Source organism: Schistocerca serialis, chromosome 2, assembly GCF_023864345.2.
Source record: "Schistocerca serialis cubense isolate TAMUIC-IGC-003099 chromosome 2, iqSchSeri2.2, whole genome shotgun sequence".
Classification (NCBI taxonomy): Eukaryota; Metazoa; Arthropoda; class Insecta; order Orthoptera; family Acrididae; genus Schistocerca; species Schistocerca serialis.
Window position 1 is genome coordinate 852,185,489 of NC_064639.1, and position 21,742 is coordinate 852,207,230.

General features: G+C 41.9%; 1 protein-coding gene across 2 annotated transcripts in view; it reads right to left on the bottom strand.

Moving 5' to 3' along the window:
- The window catches only part of LOC126458143 (tuberin), a 307,774-nt gene extending 288,218 nt beyond the window's left edge, over positions 1–19,556 (bottom strand). For both annotated transcript variants that reach the window (XM_050094996.1, XM_050094995.1), the window contains exons 1-2: positions 19,246–19,556; positions 19,024–19,160 (exon numbers count right to left, since the gene is read on the bottom strand). In XM_050094996.1, the coding sequence (XP_049950953.1) occupies positions 19,024–19,160; positions 19,246–19,321 (213 nt within the window). In that variant the 5' untranslated portion in view covers positions 19,322–19,556. The remainder of the gene's footprint in view (positions 1–19,023; positions 19,161–19,245) is intronic.
- Between the last annotated feature and the right edge of the window lie 2,186 nt (positions 19,557–21,742).

The window sequence follows — 21,742 nt, forward strand, 5'->3', positions numbered from 1 at the left end:
GGCAGTGTTCTGGAAGCCGATACCCAAAAGCATCGGCGCCAATGACGAAGGCACACCTAACACAACAGTCTGTCCAAGAGCCATCAGTGTACGCAAAGGTACTATCGCGAAGTTCCGTGAAAAGGTCGTGAAACTGAAGGTAATAGAGCGAGGCTGGAGTAGTGTCCTTAGGAAGTGAATGAAGGCCAAGGGCCAAGGTGAACACAGGTCAACAGGTCACCGCACAAAACCAAGTTGGTGAAGGATTTACACCCACCGGGAAAGTTGTAGTTAGCGTGAAGTTAAATGCTGGAGCAAGAGCTGAAAGCGAACTCAAGGAAGTAACAGAAGAGGGACGCGCCCAATACTGGCGATCAAAGGAGTCATCGAAGAAGGGCACATAGGATGGGTGGCCATGCATGGCAGAAAGCCGTCATGCATATCTGCTAAGGAGAAATTCACGGCGGTAGGACAGCGGTAGTTTGCAGCTTCTGCATACAGACACTCAACCAGGCCAGTGTTAAAGGCGCCAGTGGTCAAACAGGTGCCACAATGGTGGATAGTATTGAGATGGCTTAAGAGGAACGGATGTGCAGATGGATAAATGAAACACCCATAGTCTAACTTCAAACAGACAAGGGATCAGTACAAATGGAGAAGGGTGATTTGATCTGCTCCCCAGGAACGGCCACTGAGGACACGTACGACGCTGAGGGACCGCATACAGCAGGCTGCAAGGTAAGACATGTGGTAGGACCAAGAAAGTTTCCTATCGAGCATGAGCCACAGGAATTTTATAGTTTCAATCTATGGAAGAGCAACAGGCCCAAGATGTAAAGACAGTAGAAGAAGCCAACTGCACCACCAGAAATTCAAACAGATGGTTTTGCCAGTAGAAAAATGAAAGCCGTTGTCCATGCTCCAGGAATAAAGACGATCGAGACATTGCTGAAGAAGCTGCTCAATGAGACAGGTCCAATGTAATAGATGACAAAATCGTTGATGAAAAGGGAGCCGGAGATGCCTGGTGGGAGACACACCATTATAGGGTTAATGGTGATAACAAGAAGAACAACACTCAGAACAGAACCCTGAGGCACAATGTTTTCCTGGATAAATGTGTCCAACAAGGCAGAACCCACACATACCTTGAAAACTTGGTCTTTTAAAAATTCCTGAAGGAAATGGGGCAGGCACCCATGGAAGCCCTACACATAGAGAGCACAGAGGATACCAGTCCTCCAGCATGTGTTATGGGCTCTGTACAAATCAAAACACATGGCCACAATCTGGTATTTCCACAGAAAACAATTCCTGACATGGGTGGACAAAGTGACGAGATGGTTAACTGCAGAACAGCACTCTTGAAATTCACACTGTGCAATGGTTGTAAATTGCAAGACTCGAGCCACCATGCCAGTCAGGCATGACTCATACTTTCCATCACCTTGGAAAAACAGCTGGTGAGAGAAATGGGGCGGTAGCTAGAAGTCAGTGTTTGTCCTTACTGGGCGTAGGTATGGGTATGACAGTGGCTTCACTCCAGCATCTGGGAAACATGCCCTCTGTCCAGATGTGGTTGTACGTATGAAGCAGGAAGTGTTGCCCACAATGGAAGGTTGCTGCAACGTCTGAATGCAAACATCATCTGGCCCTGGGGCGGAGGATCGGGATGAAGCGTGAGCATGATCTAGCTTCCTCGTAGTACAGGCACCATTGTAGCACTCATGATTCTGAAAAGAGAAGGGTATCGCCCAAGCCTCCTCTGCTAATTTTCGATGGAGGAAGGCACGGTGATAGTGGGAGGAGCTCAAAATCTCCACAAAATGGCGGCCCAAGGTGTTGAAGATCGCAATAGAGTCCACGATGACACTGTCTGCTACTGTCAGACCGGAAATTGGGGAACAGATCTTGGTCCTAGAAAGCAGTTGGAGGTTGTCCACACGATGGAAGAGGTAGTGGAACTGTTAAAAGAACTATTGAATAAAATCCAGCTGGCTTTTTCGCTATCGTGAAGAACGCGATGACACTGCACACACAACTGTTTATAATGAATGCAGTTTGACGTTATGGGATGATGGTTAAAAATGCAGAGAGCTCATCTCTGCATGAGCTGCCTTGCAACACACCTCAATCCACCAAGGGACCAGGACACAGTGTGGTAAAGAGTAAGTGTGAGGAGTGGAACGTTCTGCAGTGGTAAGGTTGACATTTGTAAGATATTCTACCTGGTCATCATAGCTGGGGAAATGTTGTTTGACGAAGGTCGCCAGGGAGCGGTAAAGCCTCGAGACAGCCTTAGTAAGCTGCCATTTGGGTGTGCACATAGGTGGGATAGGAGTCAGTTAATGGATAGCACATGGGGAATGGTCACTCGAATGGATCTGCTCCAGTGCCTTCGGGATCATGTGGAACTCCACTGCTAAAAAAATTGTATACTCAGCAGGAAGGCGAACCCTGGTGACATGATCAGGGAACGCGACAGAGCAGCCAAGAGAATTTTCCTTGTTTAACGCCATCAGTGTAAACTACTGTGAAACCATGGTGCATATATAAAATGTTGAAAAACAGAGATTGAAATGTAAAATCTAGCAAAGTGTCTTTCCTAACCCCCACCCCCACCCCGCCCCCCCATGAACCATGGACCTTGCTGCTGGTGGGGAGGCTTGCGTGCCTCAAAGACACAGACAGCCGTACCGTAGGTGCAACCACAATGGAGGGGTATCTGTTGAGAGGCCAGACAAATGTGTGTTTTCTGAAGAGGGGCAGTAGCCTTTTCAATAGTTGCAGCGGCAACAGTCTGGATGATTGACTGATCTGGCCCTGTAACACTAACCAAAACAGCCTTGCTGTTGTGGTACTACGAACGGCTGAAAGCAAAGGGAAACTACAGCCGTAATTTTTCCCGAGGGCATGCAGCTTTACTGTATGATGATGGCGTCCTCTTGCGTAAAATATTCTGGAGGTAAAATAGTCCCCCATTCGGATCTCCGGGCAGGGACTACTCAAGAGGACATTGTTATGAGGAGAAAGAAAACTGGCGTTCTACAGATCGGAGTGTGGAATGTCAGATCCCATAATCAGGCACGTAGGTTAGAAAATTTAAAAAGGGAAATGGATAGGTTAAAGTTAGATATAGTGGGAATTAGTGAAGTTCGGTGGCAGGAGGAACAAGACTTCTGGTCAGGTGACTACAGGGTTATAAACACAAAATCAAACATGGGTAATGCAGGAGTAGGTTTAATAATGAATAAAAAAGTAGAAGTGCAGGTGAGCCACTACAAACAGCATAGTGAACGCATTATTGTGGCCAAGATAGACATGAAGCCCATGCCTACTACAGTAGTACAAGTTTATTTGCCATCTAGCTCTGCAGATGATGAAGAAATTGATGAAATTTATGATGAGATAAAATAAATTATTCAGGTAGTGAAGGGAGACGAAAATTTAATAGTCATGGGTGACTGGAATTCGACAGTAGGAAAAGGGAGAGAAGGAAACATAGTAGGCGAATATGGATTGGGGGTAAGAAATGAAAGAGGAAGCCGCCTGGTCGAATTTTGCACAGAGCATAACTTAATCATAGCTAACACTTGGTTCAAGAATCGTGAAAGAAGGTTGTATACATGGAAGAACCCTGGAGATACTAGAAGGTTTCAGATAGATTATATAATGGTAAGACAGATTTAGGAACCAGGTTTTAAATTGTAAGACATTTCCAGGGGCAGATATGGACTCTGACCACAATCTACTGGTTATGAACTGTAGATTAAAACTGAAGAAACTGCAAAAAGGTGGGAATTTAAGGAGATGGGACCTGGATAAACTGAAAGAACCAGAAGTTGTACAGAGTTTCAGGGAGAGCATAAGGGAACAATTGACAGGAATGGGGGAAAGAAATACAGTAGAAGAAGAATGGGTAGCTTTGAGGAATGAAATAGTGAAGGCAGCAGAGGATCAAGTAGGTAAAAAGATGAGGGCTAGTAGAAATCCTTGGGTAACAGAAGAGATAGTGAATGTAATTGATGAAAGGAGAAAATACAAAAATGCAGTAAATGAAGCAGGCAAAAAGGAATTCAAACGTCTCAAAAATGAGATTGACAGGAAGTGCAAAATGGCTTAGCAGGGATGGCTAGCGGACAAATGTAAGGATGTAGAGGTTTATCTCACGAGGGGTAAGATAGATACTGCCTACAGGAAAATTAAAGAGACCTTTGGAGATAAGAGAACCACTTGTATGAACATCAAGAGCTCAGATGGAAACCCAGTTCTAAGCAAAGAAAGGAAAGCAGAAAGGTGGAAGGAGTATATAGAGGGTCTATACAAGGGCGATGTACTTGAGGACAATATTATGGAAATGGAAGAGGATGTAGATGAAGATGAAATGGGAGATATGATACTGCGTGAAGAGTTTGACAGAGCACTGAAAGACCTAAGTCGAAACAAGGCCCCGGGAGTAGACAACATTCCATTAGAACTACTGACAGCCTTGGGAGAGCCAGGCCTAACAAAACTCTACCATCTAGAGAGCAAGATGTATGAGACTGGCGAAATACCCTCAGACTTCAAGAAGAATATAGTAATTCCAATCCCAAAGAAAACCGGTGTCGACAGATGTGAAAATTACTGAACTATCAGTTTAATAAGCCATGGCTGCAAAATGCTAACACAAATTCTTTACAGACGAATGGAAAAACTGGTAGTAGCCGACCTTGGGGAAGATCAGTTTGGATTCCGTAGAAATGTTGGAACACGTGAGGGACTACTGACCCTACGACTTACCTTAGAAGAAAGATTAAGGAAAGGCAAACCTACATTTCTAGCATTTGTAGACTTAGAGAAAACTTTTGACAATGTTGACTGGAATACTCTCTTTCAAATTCTGAAGGTGGCAGGGGTAAAATACAGGGAGCAAAAGGCTATTTGCAATTTGTACAGAAAGCAGATGGCAGTTATAAGAGTCGAGGGACATGAAAAAGAAGCAGTGGTTGGGAAGGGAGTGAGACAGGGTTGTAGCCTCTCCCCGATGCTATTCAATCTGTATATTGAGCAAGCAGTAAAGGAAACAAAAGAAAAGTTCAAAGTAGGTGTTAAAATCCATGGAGAAGAAATAAAAACTTTGAAGTTCGCCGATGACATTGTAATTCTGTCAGAGACAGAAAAGGTCTTGGAAGAGCAGTTGAACGGAATGGACAGTGTCTTGAAAGGAGGATATAAGATGAACATCAACAAAAGCAAAACGAGGATAATGGAATGTAGTCGAATTAAGTCGGGTGATGCTGAGGGAATTAGGTTAGGAAATGAGACACTTAAAGTAGTAAAGGAGTTTTGCTGTTTGGGGAGCAAAATAACTGATGATGGTCGAAGTAGAGAGGATATAAAATGTAGACTGGCAATGACAAGGAAAGCGTTTCTGAAGAAGAGAAATTTGTTAATATTGAGTATAGAGTTAAGTGTCAGGTAGTCGTTTCTGAAAGTATTTGTATGGAGTGTAGCCATGCATGGAAGTGAAACATGGACGATAAATAGCTTAGACAAGAAGAGAATAGAGGCTTTCAATATGTGGTGCTACAGAAGAATGCTGAAGATTATGTGGGCAGATCACATAACTAATGAGGAGGTACTGAGTAGAATTGGGGAGAAGAGGAGTTTGTGGCACAACTTGACTAGAAGAAGGGATCGGTTGGTAGGACAGTTCTGAGGCATCAAGGGATCACCAATTTAGTACTGGAGGGCCGTGTGGAGGGTAAAAATCGTAGAGGGAGACCAAGAGATGAATACACTAAGCAGATTCAGAAGGATGTAGGCTGCAGTAGGTACTGGGAGATGAAGACGCTTACACAGGATAGAGTAGCATGGAGAGCTGCATCAAACCAGTCTCAGGACTGAAGACCACAGCGACGACGACGACGACGACGACGACGACGACGACAACAACAACAACAACAACAACATCTTTCCTAAAATTAGTCACGTCTAAAATAAATCCAGGTCTCTGGAGCAGCCAAGGTGGAAATCTGCTCCAACCTCAACATAACGGCCACACCCATCTTGAAAAGGCAAACTTGTGTGCAAAGGCCATAGGGTCTCATTGCTCATTGTCTGTTACAAAAAAGCCATGGCAGTGGAAGCCGAGCAAAGGTACTGTATACAGGTGTGTATGGTGTGGATGGTGTTTCATATGGCTGGCACACCTAAGTAGCCTCACATGATGTGAAGTCTTGGTTCACCAGCCTCTGCACAGAGGCTGGATGCACCAGAATGGAATTTCCCTGATAATTACAGGATAAAAGAGACAGTAGACCAAAATAAAATTCAATGTAGTGAAACATTATCTTTAAATATGGTTATTTTAATCCTGAAAATAGCTCTGTGCTGTTTCTCAATAGGAACCCATTTTAGTATGAAATAACAACAAAACAATGATAATTCTACATCTCTTACTCTCCCATTATTGAGTTCAAACATTAATCCATAAATGACCTACCAAGAAGCAGTAACATCTTTGTTTTAAGAATTGCCATCACTTCTATATCAAATGTCTGCTCTCTGCAAGTTCACTTTCCCATATGAAGTAGAAATGTTTCAGTGATAATTCTATGGCCAAATGCAACAATCTTGGCAAGGCTTAGGTTCAAATGTTTTGCCAGAACAAGATGATGAATACAATGTGCACTACTCACATAGAGTTTTCCATTTTAATACTGTTTGTCAATCCTCCATAAAAGTAGTGTGGACTACACGTGCTTCTGTCGGTCACAGCCCATATTACGATGTATACACAAAGGCTATACGTATGTATAGCCCTTGTAACAGCCAGTGAAACTAAGGAAATTTGTCAAAAACCATAACAAGATAAGTGCGTTCAACCAAGCCGTATGAATGGTGTTTGCCTTTTAGAAACACAGCATGAGGCAATGGAGGTTTGGCGAAGCTGGCTTGTCCACAACTTCAGTTTTATTCATGTGGTCACACAGTCTTATTTTGTTAATGTTTAGAGCTCGTATCTTCTCTGACACTAAACACAAAGACATCAATAAAAACATATTTCCAGAGATATGTTATTTTCAACAATCATTTCTAGTGTATTGTGAGTAAACTGATTAGCAATTTCTTGCACTTCAATTATAGAGATTTCTTACAGAACAAGTTTTTCAGTGGAACAATAGCATGTTTTGAATAAAGGAACAATAGCAGATGGGGGCAACAGTTTGACCACAATAAGTTGGCCATTTAAGCAACAGCTACTGGGAACAGCAGGAGGTGTGCTTTATTCCTGCATTCAGGCTGCTAAGGGGAGAGAAACAGTGAGAGCAAGGCAGCACAGACTCCTTCCCACAGTGCTGGCACCATTACCTGTATTTTGTGCTTATACAGAAGCAGATGCATGACATGTGAATATTCTTCAGCACTTTGCGACATATGAATGTCTTCCACAAGTGCCAAGTTTCCCCATTACAGGCAGCACCAGCGAAAAGGGCCAACTTCTTGAGGACAAACTGTATAGAGGCAAGTGGCAAGGCAAACAATGTAATTATTCAATCAGAAAAGCTTTAGAATTCATATGATTAAGAGCAGGCATCAATCAGAACAGCAAAGATTTGTCTTTATATCGACACTGCTTACAATTACTTGTGTTGCCCTTTGAATCCAAGAAGTCACCAACACAGACGTGAAAAGTCGGTGGTGAGGACTCTGCACAAGAATATGAAGAAAGATATAGGCTTTGTCAACAATTATAAATAAAAACAGCCTCTGGCTGAGAGAATGGTTTTATAACTCCTGCAATACAAATCAGTTTCTAGACCGCCAGCTCCATCTTCAGATGCTCCTGAAGCACACATCTATGTTAGGTATTACTTACCCTGCTCACAGCTGGCTGTCAACTGAATGGCAAACATCCAGGCCTTGAGTTGACAACACCACACAAAATGACACCTGGGGTCTACTGCCCATCACTGAATGACAGGCGGGGGAAGGGGGGGGGGAGGGTGAGGGGGGGCATCCCACCCACAGGTGTCCATCCTTGATCAGTTATAGTCAAAGAGTTAAAGAGAGGAAGAGCACCCACTATTCACCAGAGTGCTACCCCCAAAACAGAAAACAGTGTGCGAGGGAAAAAATGGGTTCACTGCATCCACAAGCAGTTTTGTTAAAACTGAGTAAAAGAAAGATGACCACGGTGGTTAGTAAAGGAGATAGGGTCGAGGGTCCTACAGACCAAGAATGCAGTGGAGATGCCCCAACCTCAACCAGTTTGCCCCTACCCTGAAAGTAGTTTAAAACATTATATCAGAGAATAAAAACAATTTTCACAGAAAAAACTTAAAAGCATCTCAAGTTTGTTTGCATGGCCATACTCTGCAGCAAGCATAGAAATACTTGCTTTGTAAATAAAATCGCCTTTTCCTGTTGCCACTTTATTTTTCCCCTGATGCATTACATCTTTTCTCGCTCTAAAGCATCATCAGTGGAATGATTTGCTGTAATCTGTGTTTCCTCTCATCTGGTTTGGAGTTTGCACTACCACTTTATTACTAACATATAAGCACAGTTTTGGGTTCCGACCTTTTAAACAATGTTCACCATGTTACTCCGCCTTTTCTGTGGTGTTCTATTGTTCTTTTGCCATTCAACATAGCTATTCCTTCAGACACTGTGCTTTTAACAACATAAATATTGCAACTTCATTATCCCACGGATAATGCCTTAGAACAAGAAAAAGACAAAATGCGGCTGGGAAAAATAAATTAAGTGGCAGTAGGAAAAGGCGGTTTTATTTACAAAACAAGTATTTAAAAGCATCTCACTGTCCATGAGTTGCTTGACAATATCAGAGGCAAAGAATCAAGAAAGCCATAGATCAGCATGGAAAGCTGGATGGAGGGGGCATTCCACCAGGATGGGAGTTACTGCCTGAAAGGTTCTGCAACGACAATGTGGGAGTTGCTCATTACATAAAATAAATCTATGTGTTAATCTGATATGATGGATGCAGCAGTGACAGAACAGTGGATTCCTTCTGAGAGGAACAGGAAGAGGAGCACCATGAAGCCATAGTCTCCTAGATAGTGTGGAAGTTTTTAGAGGAGCAATAGTCTACCACATGATGATCATTCTCTGAGTGATGAAGATATTTGCACCTGCAAATCAAATGTTGGGTAAGTAATCACTTCTGTAGCCAAATTGTCCCCACAGAAAGACAGTTAGGTAGGCAGTACAACTTAGGTCATATGGAAAGTCACGAATAGCAGGTATCACAGGGTGACAATAGTAACTTCGATCAATAGGACTGCTGAAACGTAAGGCACTGTGAATGGCTGTCAGCTCCACCATCAAAAACATCATCATCTCAGTAACAGATGAGGTTCCTTACCAGAGGGATAGGTAAATGCACATCTTGTCCTATCCATGACTTTAGAGTTACCACCTCAATACTCATGAAGAACTGAGAATGCTACAGGACTATACAGGAAGACATCGGTGGCCAGTTTTACTCCATGATGTTGGATTGAATCCAACAACTTGAAAGTTGAAGTCGCCACTGAGTCATAAATATGGAAATCATTGTCTAATTGTATGTATATGAAGATGGTGTCTGTTCTTTCGGACATGCCAGAAGAACAGATACCATTAGTGATCTTGCAGCTCTCAAAGAATGAAATCCAGACCATTAGCTGCTTACGGGGGTTGATAAATATCAGGGGGACAGTTGAAAATGTGCACCCCAACCGGGACTCGAACCCGGGATCTCCTGCTTATATGGCAGACAATCTATCTGACTGAGCAATCCTCGGTGGCTCGGTCAGATAGAGCGTCTGCCATGTAAGCAGGAGATCCTGGGTTCGAGTCCTGGTTGGGGAACACATTTTCAACTGTCCCCGTTGATATTTATCAATGCCTGTACGTAGCTAATGGTCTGGATTTCATTGTCTAATTGGGTTAAGATCACATGATCTGCACCCCAAGAGGTGGGACAAGGAAGAATAGAGCTTTAAGCTTTTGTATGCACTTTTCTAGTGGCGAATATGGAGTACTCATGTCAGATTTTTATCAAGGAAGAGTACAAAAAACTCAAGATTCTGTAACAAAGTCCAAGTGCTGGGTACCCAAGTAGAGTGCTGGGTCAGGATGGTCAATCATAAGACAACAGACAGGCACGACTCTGTTTTTCTGGGAGAAATCTGAAGCCAAGGCAAAAGTGTCCAAGTGTCAGTCCTTAGAATGGCAACTTGCAGTTGGTGTTGAATCGATGCTAAAGACTGGGAGCAGAGATCATCAATGTATAGTGTGGCGGTGACCAGTGGGCCAACGGAGGCTGTTGGCTCATTGATAGCAATGACACAGAGTGTACTGCGCAGCCCAGAGCCCTCCAGAAAGCTGTTCTCTTGGAAGATTAGTGAGCTGAGAGAAGTGCTTACTACAACATGAAACAACTGGTGGGACACAAACTCACTAGCAAAAGTTGGTACCAAGGCTCTAAAGGTACATAAAATGTAATGGCACGAAGCAGTATTGTGTATCTTACGTGGTTCAAAAAATACTGCAGTAATGTGACAGCATTAAGAAACAGGCTGTCAGATTGTTGTTTGCAACCTAAACAGATGGTTGGTTGTGTACTGTCCCTCCTGGACACAGGAATGACATAGGGACAAAAGGTACCACAATTCGAGAACCTGGTACCATCCTTGCAAGCAGTTTGCTGAGCACATTAATGAGGCTAATCAGTCATTTGCTGTCAAAGGACATTTGGTTTTTGCCTGATTTAAGGATTGGGACGCCAATCCTATCTAGCCACTGCGAAGGGATAGCACCTTTTAGCCAAGAATGGTTGAAAACCCTGCATAGATGGAGTTTTATTGTAACATTTAGCTGTTTAGATGTTAGTGAGGCTAAACAGACATTTGCTGTCAAAGGACGTTGGGTTTTTTGTCTGATTTGAGGATTGGGACGCCAATACTATCTCGCCACTGTGAAGGTGTAGCACCTTTTAGCCAAGAATGGTTGAAAACCTTGCGTAGATGGAGTCTCATTGTAACATTTAGATGCTGGATCATCTAATTATAAACTGAATCAGTGCCTGGGGACAAATTGTGTGATGTGTGATGAGTCTGAAGCCCTTTCCAGTTTGTTATATAATTCAGCAAGATTAGAGGTAAAGGATACAGAACTTGTCTATTACACACTCAAAAAGTAGTTGGGTAAGAAGAGGACACCAATGCTGTCACAAAGTGGTCACATGGTGTTCGACAAGAACAAATGTATCAGCAGATACCCCACCATGGGGAGGAGACAGGACATTTACCAGCCGACTACGGAGCTTGGCCCGGAGCTAAGATGAAGAGGCATATGTTCTCAAGGAGGAGACATAGCACTCCCTGCATTCCTTCTTACTGTGTTAATCAGATAGTGAACCTTAGCACAGAGATGCTTAAAACGGATGAGGATGATCTGTGAAGGATGTCACTTGAGACAGAGTGAATCCACTGAAAGAGAGTAACAGTTCAAGCAGTATGACTGCCTGTCTCATGGGGTCTCTCACAACCTCATCAATGCCTTCTGACAGGTGCAAGTGGATATATAAAACTGTCAGTTGCCAATTTGAAGAGCCCAAAATGGTAGCAGGCTTACTGAAAGTGACAAGATCACCAGAAAGAGGTCACTGTCCCAAAGACCCTTGTATAGTAACTATTGCAGCAAAGCCATGATTTTGGGAAGAGATCATATGGTCGACAGCCAAAAAAGGTGCCATTGGTGGTGCTAAAGATAGCAGCTATCTCTAAATGAGGAAATACGTTAAATTAATGTAGATGAGTACAAAAACAACCCTGTAATGTACATATGTTGCATTACTAGTGTCCTGCTTGACACAGTCAACTCATTTACATATCTGTGTGTAATGTTGCAAAGCGATATGAACTGAAATGAGCATGTGAGAACTGTAGTAGGGAAGGCAAATGGTTAACTTCAGTTTACTGGGAGAATTTTAGGAAAGATTGGTTTGCCTGTAAAGAAAACTGCACATGGGATGCTAGTGTGAACTAGTCTTGAGTACTGCTTGAATGTTTGGGATCCATATCAGATCAGATCAAAGGAAGCCACTGCAGCTTTCAAAGACAGTTCCTAGATTTATCATCAGTAGATTGAAACGACACGTAAGTGTTACAGAGACGCTTTGGGAACTCAGATGGGAATCCCTGGAGGGAAGGCAACATTCTTTTCGAGAAATACTATTGAGAAAATTTAAAGAACTAGCATTTGAAGCTGACTGCCACACGGTTCTAACGCCGCCACAAACACTCATTGTACCTAAGGAACATGAAGATAACATACGAGAAATTAGGGCTCATAAGATGCATATAAGCAATCATTTTCCCCTCACTCTATTTGTGAGAAGATGACAAGTAGTGATACAGGGTACCCTCCACCATGCACCATATGGTGGCTTGCAGACTATCTATGTAGCTGTAGATGTAAAGTTGGTAAGAGGACCATCACTGAGGAGACAGATCAAGATGAGAAAGAAGTTGGTTAATCAGAAGTCTCTACCAGACAACGTCTTTCTGGGAGAGGGCTGGGGGAGGGGGGGGAGGGTGGCAGAGAGCTAAGAGGTGGTGCACATCAAAATACCCAACTAGGAGATAGTGGAGGGGAGAGAGTGGTTGTTGAATTAAAGTGGTCATGTTGATTTAACTGTCCTGCTAGGAGGCAAGTAAAATTACAAATGATGTGAAATTTAAAATTTTCCAGGTGAATTAAATGATCAAAGAGATTTTGAGATTGCAGCAGGTCATCGTAAACTTCACTCCATGATATTTTGAGTGGACATCTATCAGACATGGTGACAGGTGGGCCCCATTGTCTGGCAGCAGCACCCTCACTGGTGGAACTGTGAAGCTCAACTGTTTTCGGCATTGCCTCTCGCTGCAGCCATCTGAGTATTCTGGCATCTTCATCTGGAGCAAATATCAGAGATGATGGGATTCCACACATTATCCAGCCTGTAGCCACTGCCACGGTTCATTACATTTTCCATTATGTGTATTTCTATGGATTCTTTTGCAATGAAGATGTTGCTATGGCCAAAATTGATATTTTGTCACATTCCATTGAATGTCAACTGGAGATACAATGTTGCACAATTGCAGACTTGCAGGGCTGCAAAAGGCTAGTGCTACGTTTATGTCCTGCGCAAAGTTCTTTCCACTACGCATGTTGTTTGTCGTATATAGGCCATAGCACATTCGCAAGGTCTTTTGTAAATTCCCACCTTCTGCAATAACAAATTATCCTTCACCGATTCCAGCAGGTTCAAAATCTTAGAGGATGGGCAGAAAATCACTTTCATCTGAAAATTACTAACTTAAAGATTCTTGTTATTTTGAAAGAAATATCTCCATCGAAAGGAAGAAAAGCTAGGGACTTTGCTGGCACATTTGCCTCTTTATCCCCTTCCTGGTTCTTGGTTTTAGCTGAGAATACCCTATTAATTTGCCAAGTAGAGTATCCATTGTCTCTGAACACTGTCTTTAAATGTGCAAGCTCTTTAGGCAAACTATCTGCATCTGAAGCCACATGGGCTCTGCGTACAAGGGTTTTAAGCACACACATGGTTTGGCATGGGTGATGGCAACTTGACAAGTGCAAGTACAGTTCACTGTGAGTGGGCTTATGATAAATAAAATGTCTCAGAGAGTTGTCACTTTTCCATCTAAGTAAAAGATCCAGGAATGGGAGATGACCATCTTTCCCTAATTCCATTGTAAATCGAATGTTCTCATGAATGGAGTTAAAAATGACGTAAAAACTCCATTAACTTATATTCTCCATGGTGCCGCACTATGAAAGTATCATCCACAAAGAGCACTTTCCTCAAAATCCTCCATAAAAAAGTTAGTCACCAAGGGCGACAAGGGGCTGCCCATGGCAACGCCATCAGTCTACTCAAAATATTCTTGGTTGAACATAAAATAGATTGAGTGATGAGCATGCAGAAACAAAGCAGTATAACCACCAGAAACCATTTACCAATTAGAGCTATGGAATCAGAAAGACGTATCTTTGTAAAAAGAGAGACTGTGTCAAAACTCACTAAAAGATCTGAACTACTTAGGTTGAGAACCCCCAGTCTGTTGCTAAAATCTGCCGAGATCCATATACAATGTGGACATTTGCCAATCGAAGGTCTCAGCAAGAAAGTAAGATGTTTGGTTAAATCGTATACGAGAGCGTCAATATTACTCACTATAGGCCATAAAGGAAGATCATCTTTGTGCACCTTAAGAAGACCATACAGTCTTGGTGGTACACTGCCATGTGGTCGGAACTGCTTGATGGTCTCTGGGAGTAACAAGAAATAATTCAGGGGAGAGGAACAACTGGATAAACAATTGGTAGGAAACAATTGAGGAGAGTGGAGAGTTTCAGGTACCTAGGAAGTCTGATACAGGAAGATGAAAAAATGACAGGGAAATAAATGAGTGGGGGAGAAAAGCAGAAGCATTTCGGAAGAGTGTCAGAAGCCTGATATGGGGCAAGGTTGTACCCCAAATCAGTAAAAGGGTTATATACCAATCATACTATGTCCCAGTCCTGACGTATGCAACCGAAACCTGTGTTATGAAAGGAAAAGAGAAAAGCAAAGTACAAGCTAGTGAGATGAAATTCTTGAGGAACAGCATTAGACTGACAAAGATAGACAGGTTAAGAAATGAGAGGATCAATGAGTTAATGAAGGTGTAACCATTACAGGATGCGTTAGAGAAATCAAGGCTGAGATGGTATGGGCATGTTAAGCAAATGGAGGAGAAGAGGATACCCAGGAGGATACACGAGATGAAGCTGGAAGGAAAGAGACCAAGAGGAAGACCGAGAGACAGATGGCTGAAAGGAGTGGAGGAATGTGTCCAGAAGAAAGGAGAAGACTGGACCAAGGTGAAGACGGAAAGATGGTGGCAAGACAGAAGACGATGGAGAGGCTTATGTTCCAAACAGACCCGGCCAGAGGCTGGAAACTGTCCAATATGATGATGATGATGATGATGATGATGATGATGATGATGATGACGATGATGATATGTCCTCCATTCACACGTGCTGTAGGGCAATGATAACTCTTTCTGTACACAGTATCGCTAAGTGGGCCACACATCATCTCCAAATACAAACTATGAGGTAACAAAATAATTGAGTTAACTTTATCCAGTCTGCAATTGCAGAGCATTGTACCTCCAATGGACATTCAATGCAGCATGACAAAACATTAAATTTGGCCTTGGAAACATCTTTTTGGGACTCCATTATAAAAGAATCTGTTGAAATATGCATTGCAGAAAATGTAATTAACCACGACAACAGCTACCAGCCGGACAATGCATGGAATGCTGTCACCTCCAAGATTTGCTTCAGACAAAGACACCAGCATACTCCAATGGCCGCAGTAGGCAGCAACGCTGAGGACAGCTGATCTTTGCAGTTCTGCTAAGGAGGTCACTGCCGCTAGACGGTGTGGTCCATCAGTCACTGCGATTCTGGCGCACGCTATACAGGGCAGAGCGAAGAATTTCTTCGTCAGTCTTCAATGACTGACCTGAAGATGACTGACAGATGTCCAGCAGAAATCATGGAGTGAAGTTTATGACGACCAGCTGCAATCCCAAAATATCTTCGAACATTACAAATGATGTTTGCTGGGGGTCATTTGCAGTCATACTGTTATTGCTTCCAATGTGATACTGATACCTATGCAAACCAATGTACTGAGCCATCCAGATGCTCTCTCTGGGACAGTATTGTTCTAACAGTAATCACAGTAACCTCAAAAAGTTGAAGAATGGTGATAATTAAAGTGTGTTTATTGACAACCAACACAAAGAACATACTGGTTACCGCAGTTCTAGCACATGAGATTAATATCCATTGCAATTCTACTGGATCAATATGCTGAGGGATCCTTGCTAGGTGTGATTGGACCAGGACAGGTCACACCCCATGACAACTGCCATGGTGTGAGTGGAAAAACAATGGAGATTAATTTGGTGTAGGAGGATCTGGCAATTCTGGAGTCACTGGAGTAACATTCTCCAAAGATTTCTTCTTTTTTCCTTTCGCAACTTTTGATGGCCATGAATATTGTGAGGCCATATCTGCACTGGGTGTAGGAATGGAAGATGGGCATCCAGCCCTGTGGCTCCTTCATACATGACCTGATGTCACACTGCTGACTTTCAGATTTCCGGAGAGATTTTTCGAATGAGAGCCTTGTCACAAATAGATGCTGCTTCTATGGCTGGGTGCAGGGAGTGGCTCTCTAAGATGGTATCACCATAAGTGGGAGTTTATTTGTGGAACTACCATATGTTGATGTCAAGAGGGTAAATATGCCAAATACTGCTGATTACTTAGCCACAGTAGCGGCAGAAGTCAGTATCACTGATACTGGATGCAAATGATTGTATATTTTTGAGTTTCAAAATATGAGAGAATTTTCCGTTCCTTGATTAGAGTAGCACTTCTTTGAGGATTGGGGAGGGTGGTTATTCCACAAAATTAACACAGACAGATGGTAGCATATATTGTCAATTTTTATGAAGTGGCCAGAAGCGCTGGTATTTAAAGCACCACATTGGGGATGGGAAACAAGGCTTCACATTGCAGCAGTAACCCATGATTTTGAACTTTTCTGGAAGCAAAGTCACCTAAAAAGTGAGGATGAATGCACTGGTGCCCACGTCGTCTTTTAAGCCTCGATGTACGTAATGTATTTTGTGGATGCTTCATCTCTTCAAGTGTTAATGTAGTTCATCAATCTGCAGCATCAGGTCCCGGTGTAAAAGTAATCCCTGTGGCACACTGATGTTCTTATTGTGACACACACATCAGCAAGTTGTTTACAAGAGAATAAGGCCCAGAATTGGGTAGTATTAACCAATATACAATTTACTAATAAAAACAATTTGCCAAATATGCTTCAAATATTCTCCACAAAGAACACTGGTTTAGTAGAGAAAAAAAAAGAAAAAAAAGAGAGAAAGAAAGAAAAAAAACTGCCTGTTTGGGTACAAACCAGAAACTCAGGGGGGCCTTGTGGCCACCAGCTGATTAACTTTGGCCATTTCAGGATGCAAAGCATCTGCCATGATGCCATCTACTCCGAACAAGGGCTCCTCCCACATGCACCCCACAGCCAGAGCTGAGGGCACCTGGCATCATGATGATGATGATGATGATGATGATTGATTTGTGGGGCACTCAACTGCGCAGTCATCAGTGCCCGTACAAAGTCCCAATTTTTACACAGTCCAAAGGCTCCTGGCATGATGGCCAGTGCCCAGAGTCCTGTGACCTCTTAACAGGTAGACATCTACTCCTCTGCATGTGCAGAAAGGTGACAGCTTGGGCATCAACAGCGTGATCGCTGCTTGGTCTGCAGTTACCACCATTAAGTGTATCTGATGACTCCCCTCCCCGCACAATGACTGGTAGCTACACTGAATATTGGGTGACCTTCCCCGTGCATTCTGTGAAACAATTTTGAAAAGGTTGAGGTACCATCCAAATATGTGGTGGAAGAAATACAGCAATGGTTTCTATGCTCGCAACACAAGTACTCACAAAATAGCAAGCAATCTGAGGACACAGAAAGGAGGAGCACAGGAGATTTGGCTAGGTGAATGGATTGTAGATTAATCAATGGAGTTCTTTGTTGCATTCTTCATGGGATATAAAAGATTAAGACAATTACCTAATGAATGGTGGATACAAGATACGACTGCAGGGGAACACCGTATTTATTTATAGCTCACATTTGTGCAGCTAGTATTTCCTTTAGGCCTATAAGAAATTATCACATAAAATTATGGTAGAAGACATTAATGAAGATATGCAACATATGTTAAGTTGTTTTCTGGGCTCTTGGGTGTCCAGTCAGGTGCAATCGTTGAAGTCCCCACGATATTTCAGTGAATAACCTTTCTGCCATCACCAGTTGGTTCTGATGATGGCGGAAAGGTTATTCACTGAAATATCATGGGACTACAACAATCCCATCTGGCTGGACACCTGAGAGCCCTGGAAACAACACACACTGGGAAAGCCTCCAATCACATATATGTTAAGTCGTTGATTGGTTTGTTAATGAATCTTGAAATGTGTGAAATGCAAAATTTGATTTGATAATGCAGCGAGGGTGGTGCATGGGGTCAGAATGAAAGAAGCTGGGGCAGGGGATAGCAAGAGGAAGGACAGTGTTGGTCAGGTGGAAGTGGAACAGGAGGATGGGTGGTCCCAGGTGGATTTGTAAAACTGACAGCTTATAAGTAAGTAGGCCTATAGCAGATATAGTTAACTATATTAAAAATACAGGACCTACAAGACACAAGGTAAAACTTTCGTCCAGCACTTAAACAGAATTTGAATAAAGTACTTCTTCAAAAAAATTGCAGGCACAAATCATTAGTTTCATTACATATTCTGAAAACAGGATTCGAGCTCGAGCATAAGTGCCAAATGTAAATTGCTCACCACAATCGAGAGATCTGAATACTTTTTTTGCCACATGCTTCCACAAGGGTACTGGGACCTAACAATTGTTATGAACGTCTCGGATGCGACTTATCATTGAATGCGTGCAAAAAAATATTTTGAAATCCGTGTTCTCTCCTTACTGATGCAGGATCAAAATGTCTATTTCAACACTTAATTTACCATTACACTTAAAAATGTGTGCTGTCAGCTGCAGTTAATACCTTTATGAATCCATTAGGAGGGCGAGCTGATAAATTCGCAATTTTTATTATTTATATCTCTCCATGCACGTTTTAAAGATTGTTCCTACTATGTAAATGTTGTATTAGGCCGCCCCCCCCCCCACCCCCAGATCAATAACTATTTTTCTAGGTGCCCAAGAAACTGTTCTCCATAATAAAACTTTGGCCACGCCACAGATCAATTCGTCATATGTTACCGCAACAGTGGTTTTTTGGACGCTTCGCAAGTACTGCACTCAATTAGATACCAATCTATCTCCAAATACTGTATACTCACATCTTCAAGGCGAGTGTATCGAACTTTTTCACTCAATTCCCTGATAGTCTTCATGCGATGGCTTAAAGGTGCATCAGGTCCCAGATCCTTCTCAATTTCCGGCGTTAATGTAAACTCTGTTCTGCTCTTCAAATTACCTGTAAAGAACAGTGCGTGCGTCATAAAATGACGAGTTTCCACGAATGCCGGTCTCATTAGTTAGTTTCTCATTTTAAACAATACCTGAAACACCTTTATTCATCCGAAAGAACTGTTTGAATCGTTCTGGGAATGTCTTTTCCCTGTCCTTAGACGTCATTTCGAATTATTGATAAATGTCAAACAACAAGGTATATAAACAATGCAGACGACTTAAGTAAAATTTGTACAATAAAAACCTATCTCTCCATATGCTTTAGTTAGTCCATTCTCAGGGTTGAAATATTAATTTTTGCGTCTTTAGAATAATATTCCACCTTATTTTATTCAAATTCAATCCTTAAAACTATATTCCCCTCCCATCAACACTAACAACAACATTCAGACTTCTCAACTGAGCGCTTGCTCAAAGCTATTCCGAGGAAAAACTGTCCATATTGATTCTTCACATCAAGTGATTTTTCGTCTTTGCCCGCATATATCTACATACTTTGATGATAGATTTCTGATTAACAGGGGAATAAACACTGCTGTTCTAGTTGAGTTTCCAAGTTTATTTCATAATAAAACTAGTACAAACATTTGTAAGTAATCCTAATTAGGGTGAGAGCAATGTTTCTAGCAAGATGACACAAATACACGCACAGCAACGTTTGCTTAGCTTTTGGTGGACTGAATATTCACAGTTTATTTTCTGGGAAGGGAAGAGTGTCCTTTCCCGGAGGCGATTTACAAGCTCTTGGAGTAAAGTCAATCGATAAACTCATGAGCAAGCGACCGAGTTCCTCCTCCGCCCACTCAGCTACGTCACAAGGCGCTTCTACAGGCTGTTTCCTGAAGTTGCACCTGCTCTGCCGTGCATGCGGCTTAAAACTGCGGCGATCCATTGTCCAGATACGTCCGGGCAACGTTTATTTTTAGATAAATGCTTTAATACCATACGAAATAATAAGATGGTCAGCTGATAAGTATTTCTGCTTAGAGAAAGTCCCTCTAACAAAGGAATCACCTTCAGAGGAGGTCAGGTATCCAAGTAAAGAAGGAATTATCATATTTCATCAGAATATAAGAGGTGTTAGAGATAAAGATAGTGAACTGCTTATAGATGTTGACTCTGACATTATTGGTATATCGGAGCACCACTTAAATAATTTGACAACTCAGAGGCATCCTTTACCAGGATACACATTAGCTGGCTGTTTTTCAAGGAATTCTTTGCAGAGTGGGGAGTGGTCATGAACGCAAAAAACAGTATTCCATTTGAGTCCGTAGATGTGTCGCGGTACTGCACTGAACAGTTATTTGAATAATTTACAGGGGCAGTTGAATTTAGTAAAAAAAACTTCTAATTGTTATTGTTTATAGGTCCCCTAAATCTGACTTCAGAGCATTTCTGCTCAAGCTAGAGAAGGTTCTTGGTTCACTTGATTGGAAGTACCAAAAATTAATTAGACAGGGTGCTTCAAAAGTGATGGTCAATATTCAGGGATATGACAGGAATGATTATCTGAAACAAAAAAGTCAAGTAAACATGGGCTCTAAAACGTATACCTTAAGAGCTATGAGATATTCTTGATCTTCAATGTTGTGAAACAAATCTCTTCTACTGCAAGCTCTTTGCTTTCTATATTTTAGGATGTGGTAGAATGGACCAAAACAAGAAACAAATGTTCAGTAAACATGTGCTCTAAAATGCATACCTTAAAAGTTATGAGCAAGTGCTAGTAGCTGTTAAGGTATGCATTTTAGAGCACGTTTACTCATCATTTTTTTTCTTGTTTTCGTCCATACTACGACTTTCCAATATATGGAAAGTAAAGAGCTTGCAGTAGAAGAGAATTGCCTCACAATATCGAAGATTAGGAACTTCCCATAGCTCTTACGATATACGTTTTAGGCCCATGTGTACTTGACTTTTTTGTTTTTAATGATTATTCCTGTCATATCCCTGAATACTGACCATCACTTCTGAAACACCATGTATGTGGTGACTTCAATATTAATTTTCTATGTGATTGTGCAAGAAAAAGGATGTTGGAAGATCTCCTAAACTCGTATGATCTAATGCAGACAGTGTTTTTTCCAGCCAGGGGGCAAAGTAACAGTAGCACAGCCATAGACAGTATTTTTATTCATTCTTCATTAATAGATGGTCATTCTGTTAGGAAAAGAGTGAATGGCCTTTCAGACCATGATGCACAAATTTCAACACTAAAAGGTTTTTGTACTCAAAAAATGATATATATAATTACAAACTACGTAGAAAAGCTAATCCAGTGGAAACAGAGATTTTTTTAAAACCTCATTAAGGAACAAGAGTGGCAGGATGTTCATAGCCGATAACACAAATGACAAATATAATGCTTTCCATTACAAGGTTCTAAATAGGGTACTATGTGAAAGGCAGCATGGGTGGGTGACTACTGGAATAAGGACATCATGTAGAACAAAGTGGGAATTAAATCAAAATGTTAGCAGTAGTCACAATCAAGCTACAAACAGTATTGCAAATTGCTTAAAAATATTATTAGGAAAGCAAAAAGTATGTGGTACACAAATAGTATAGCTAATTCACAAGACA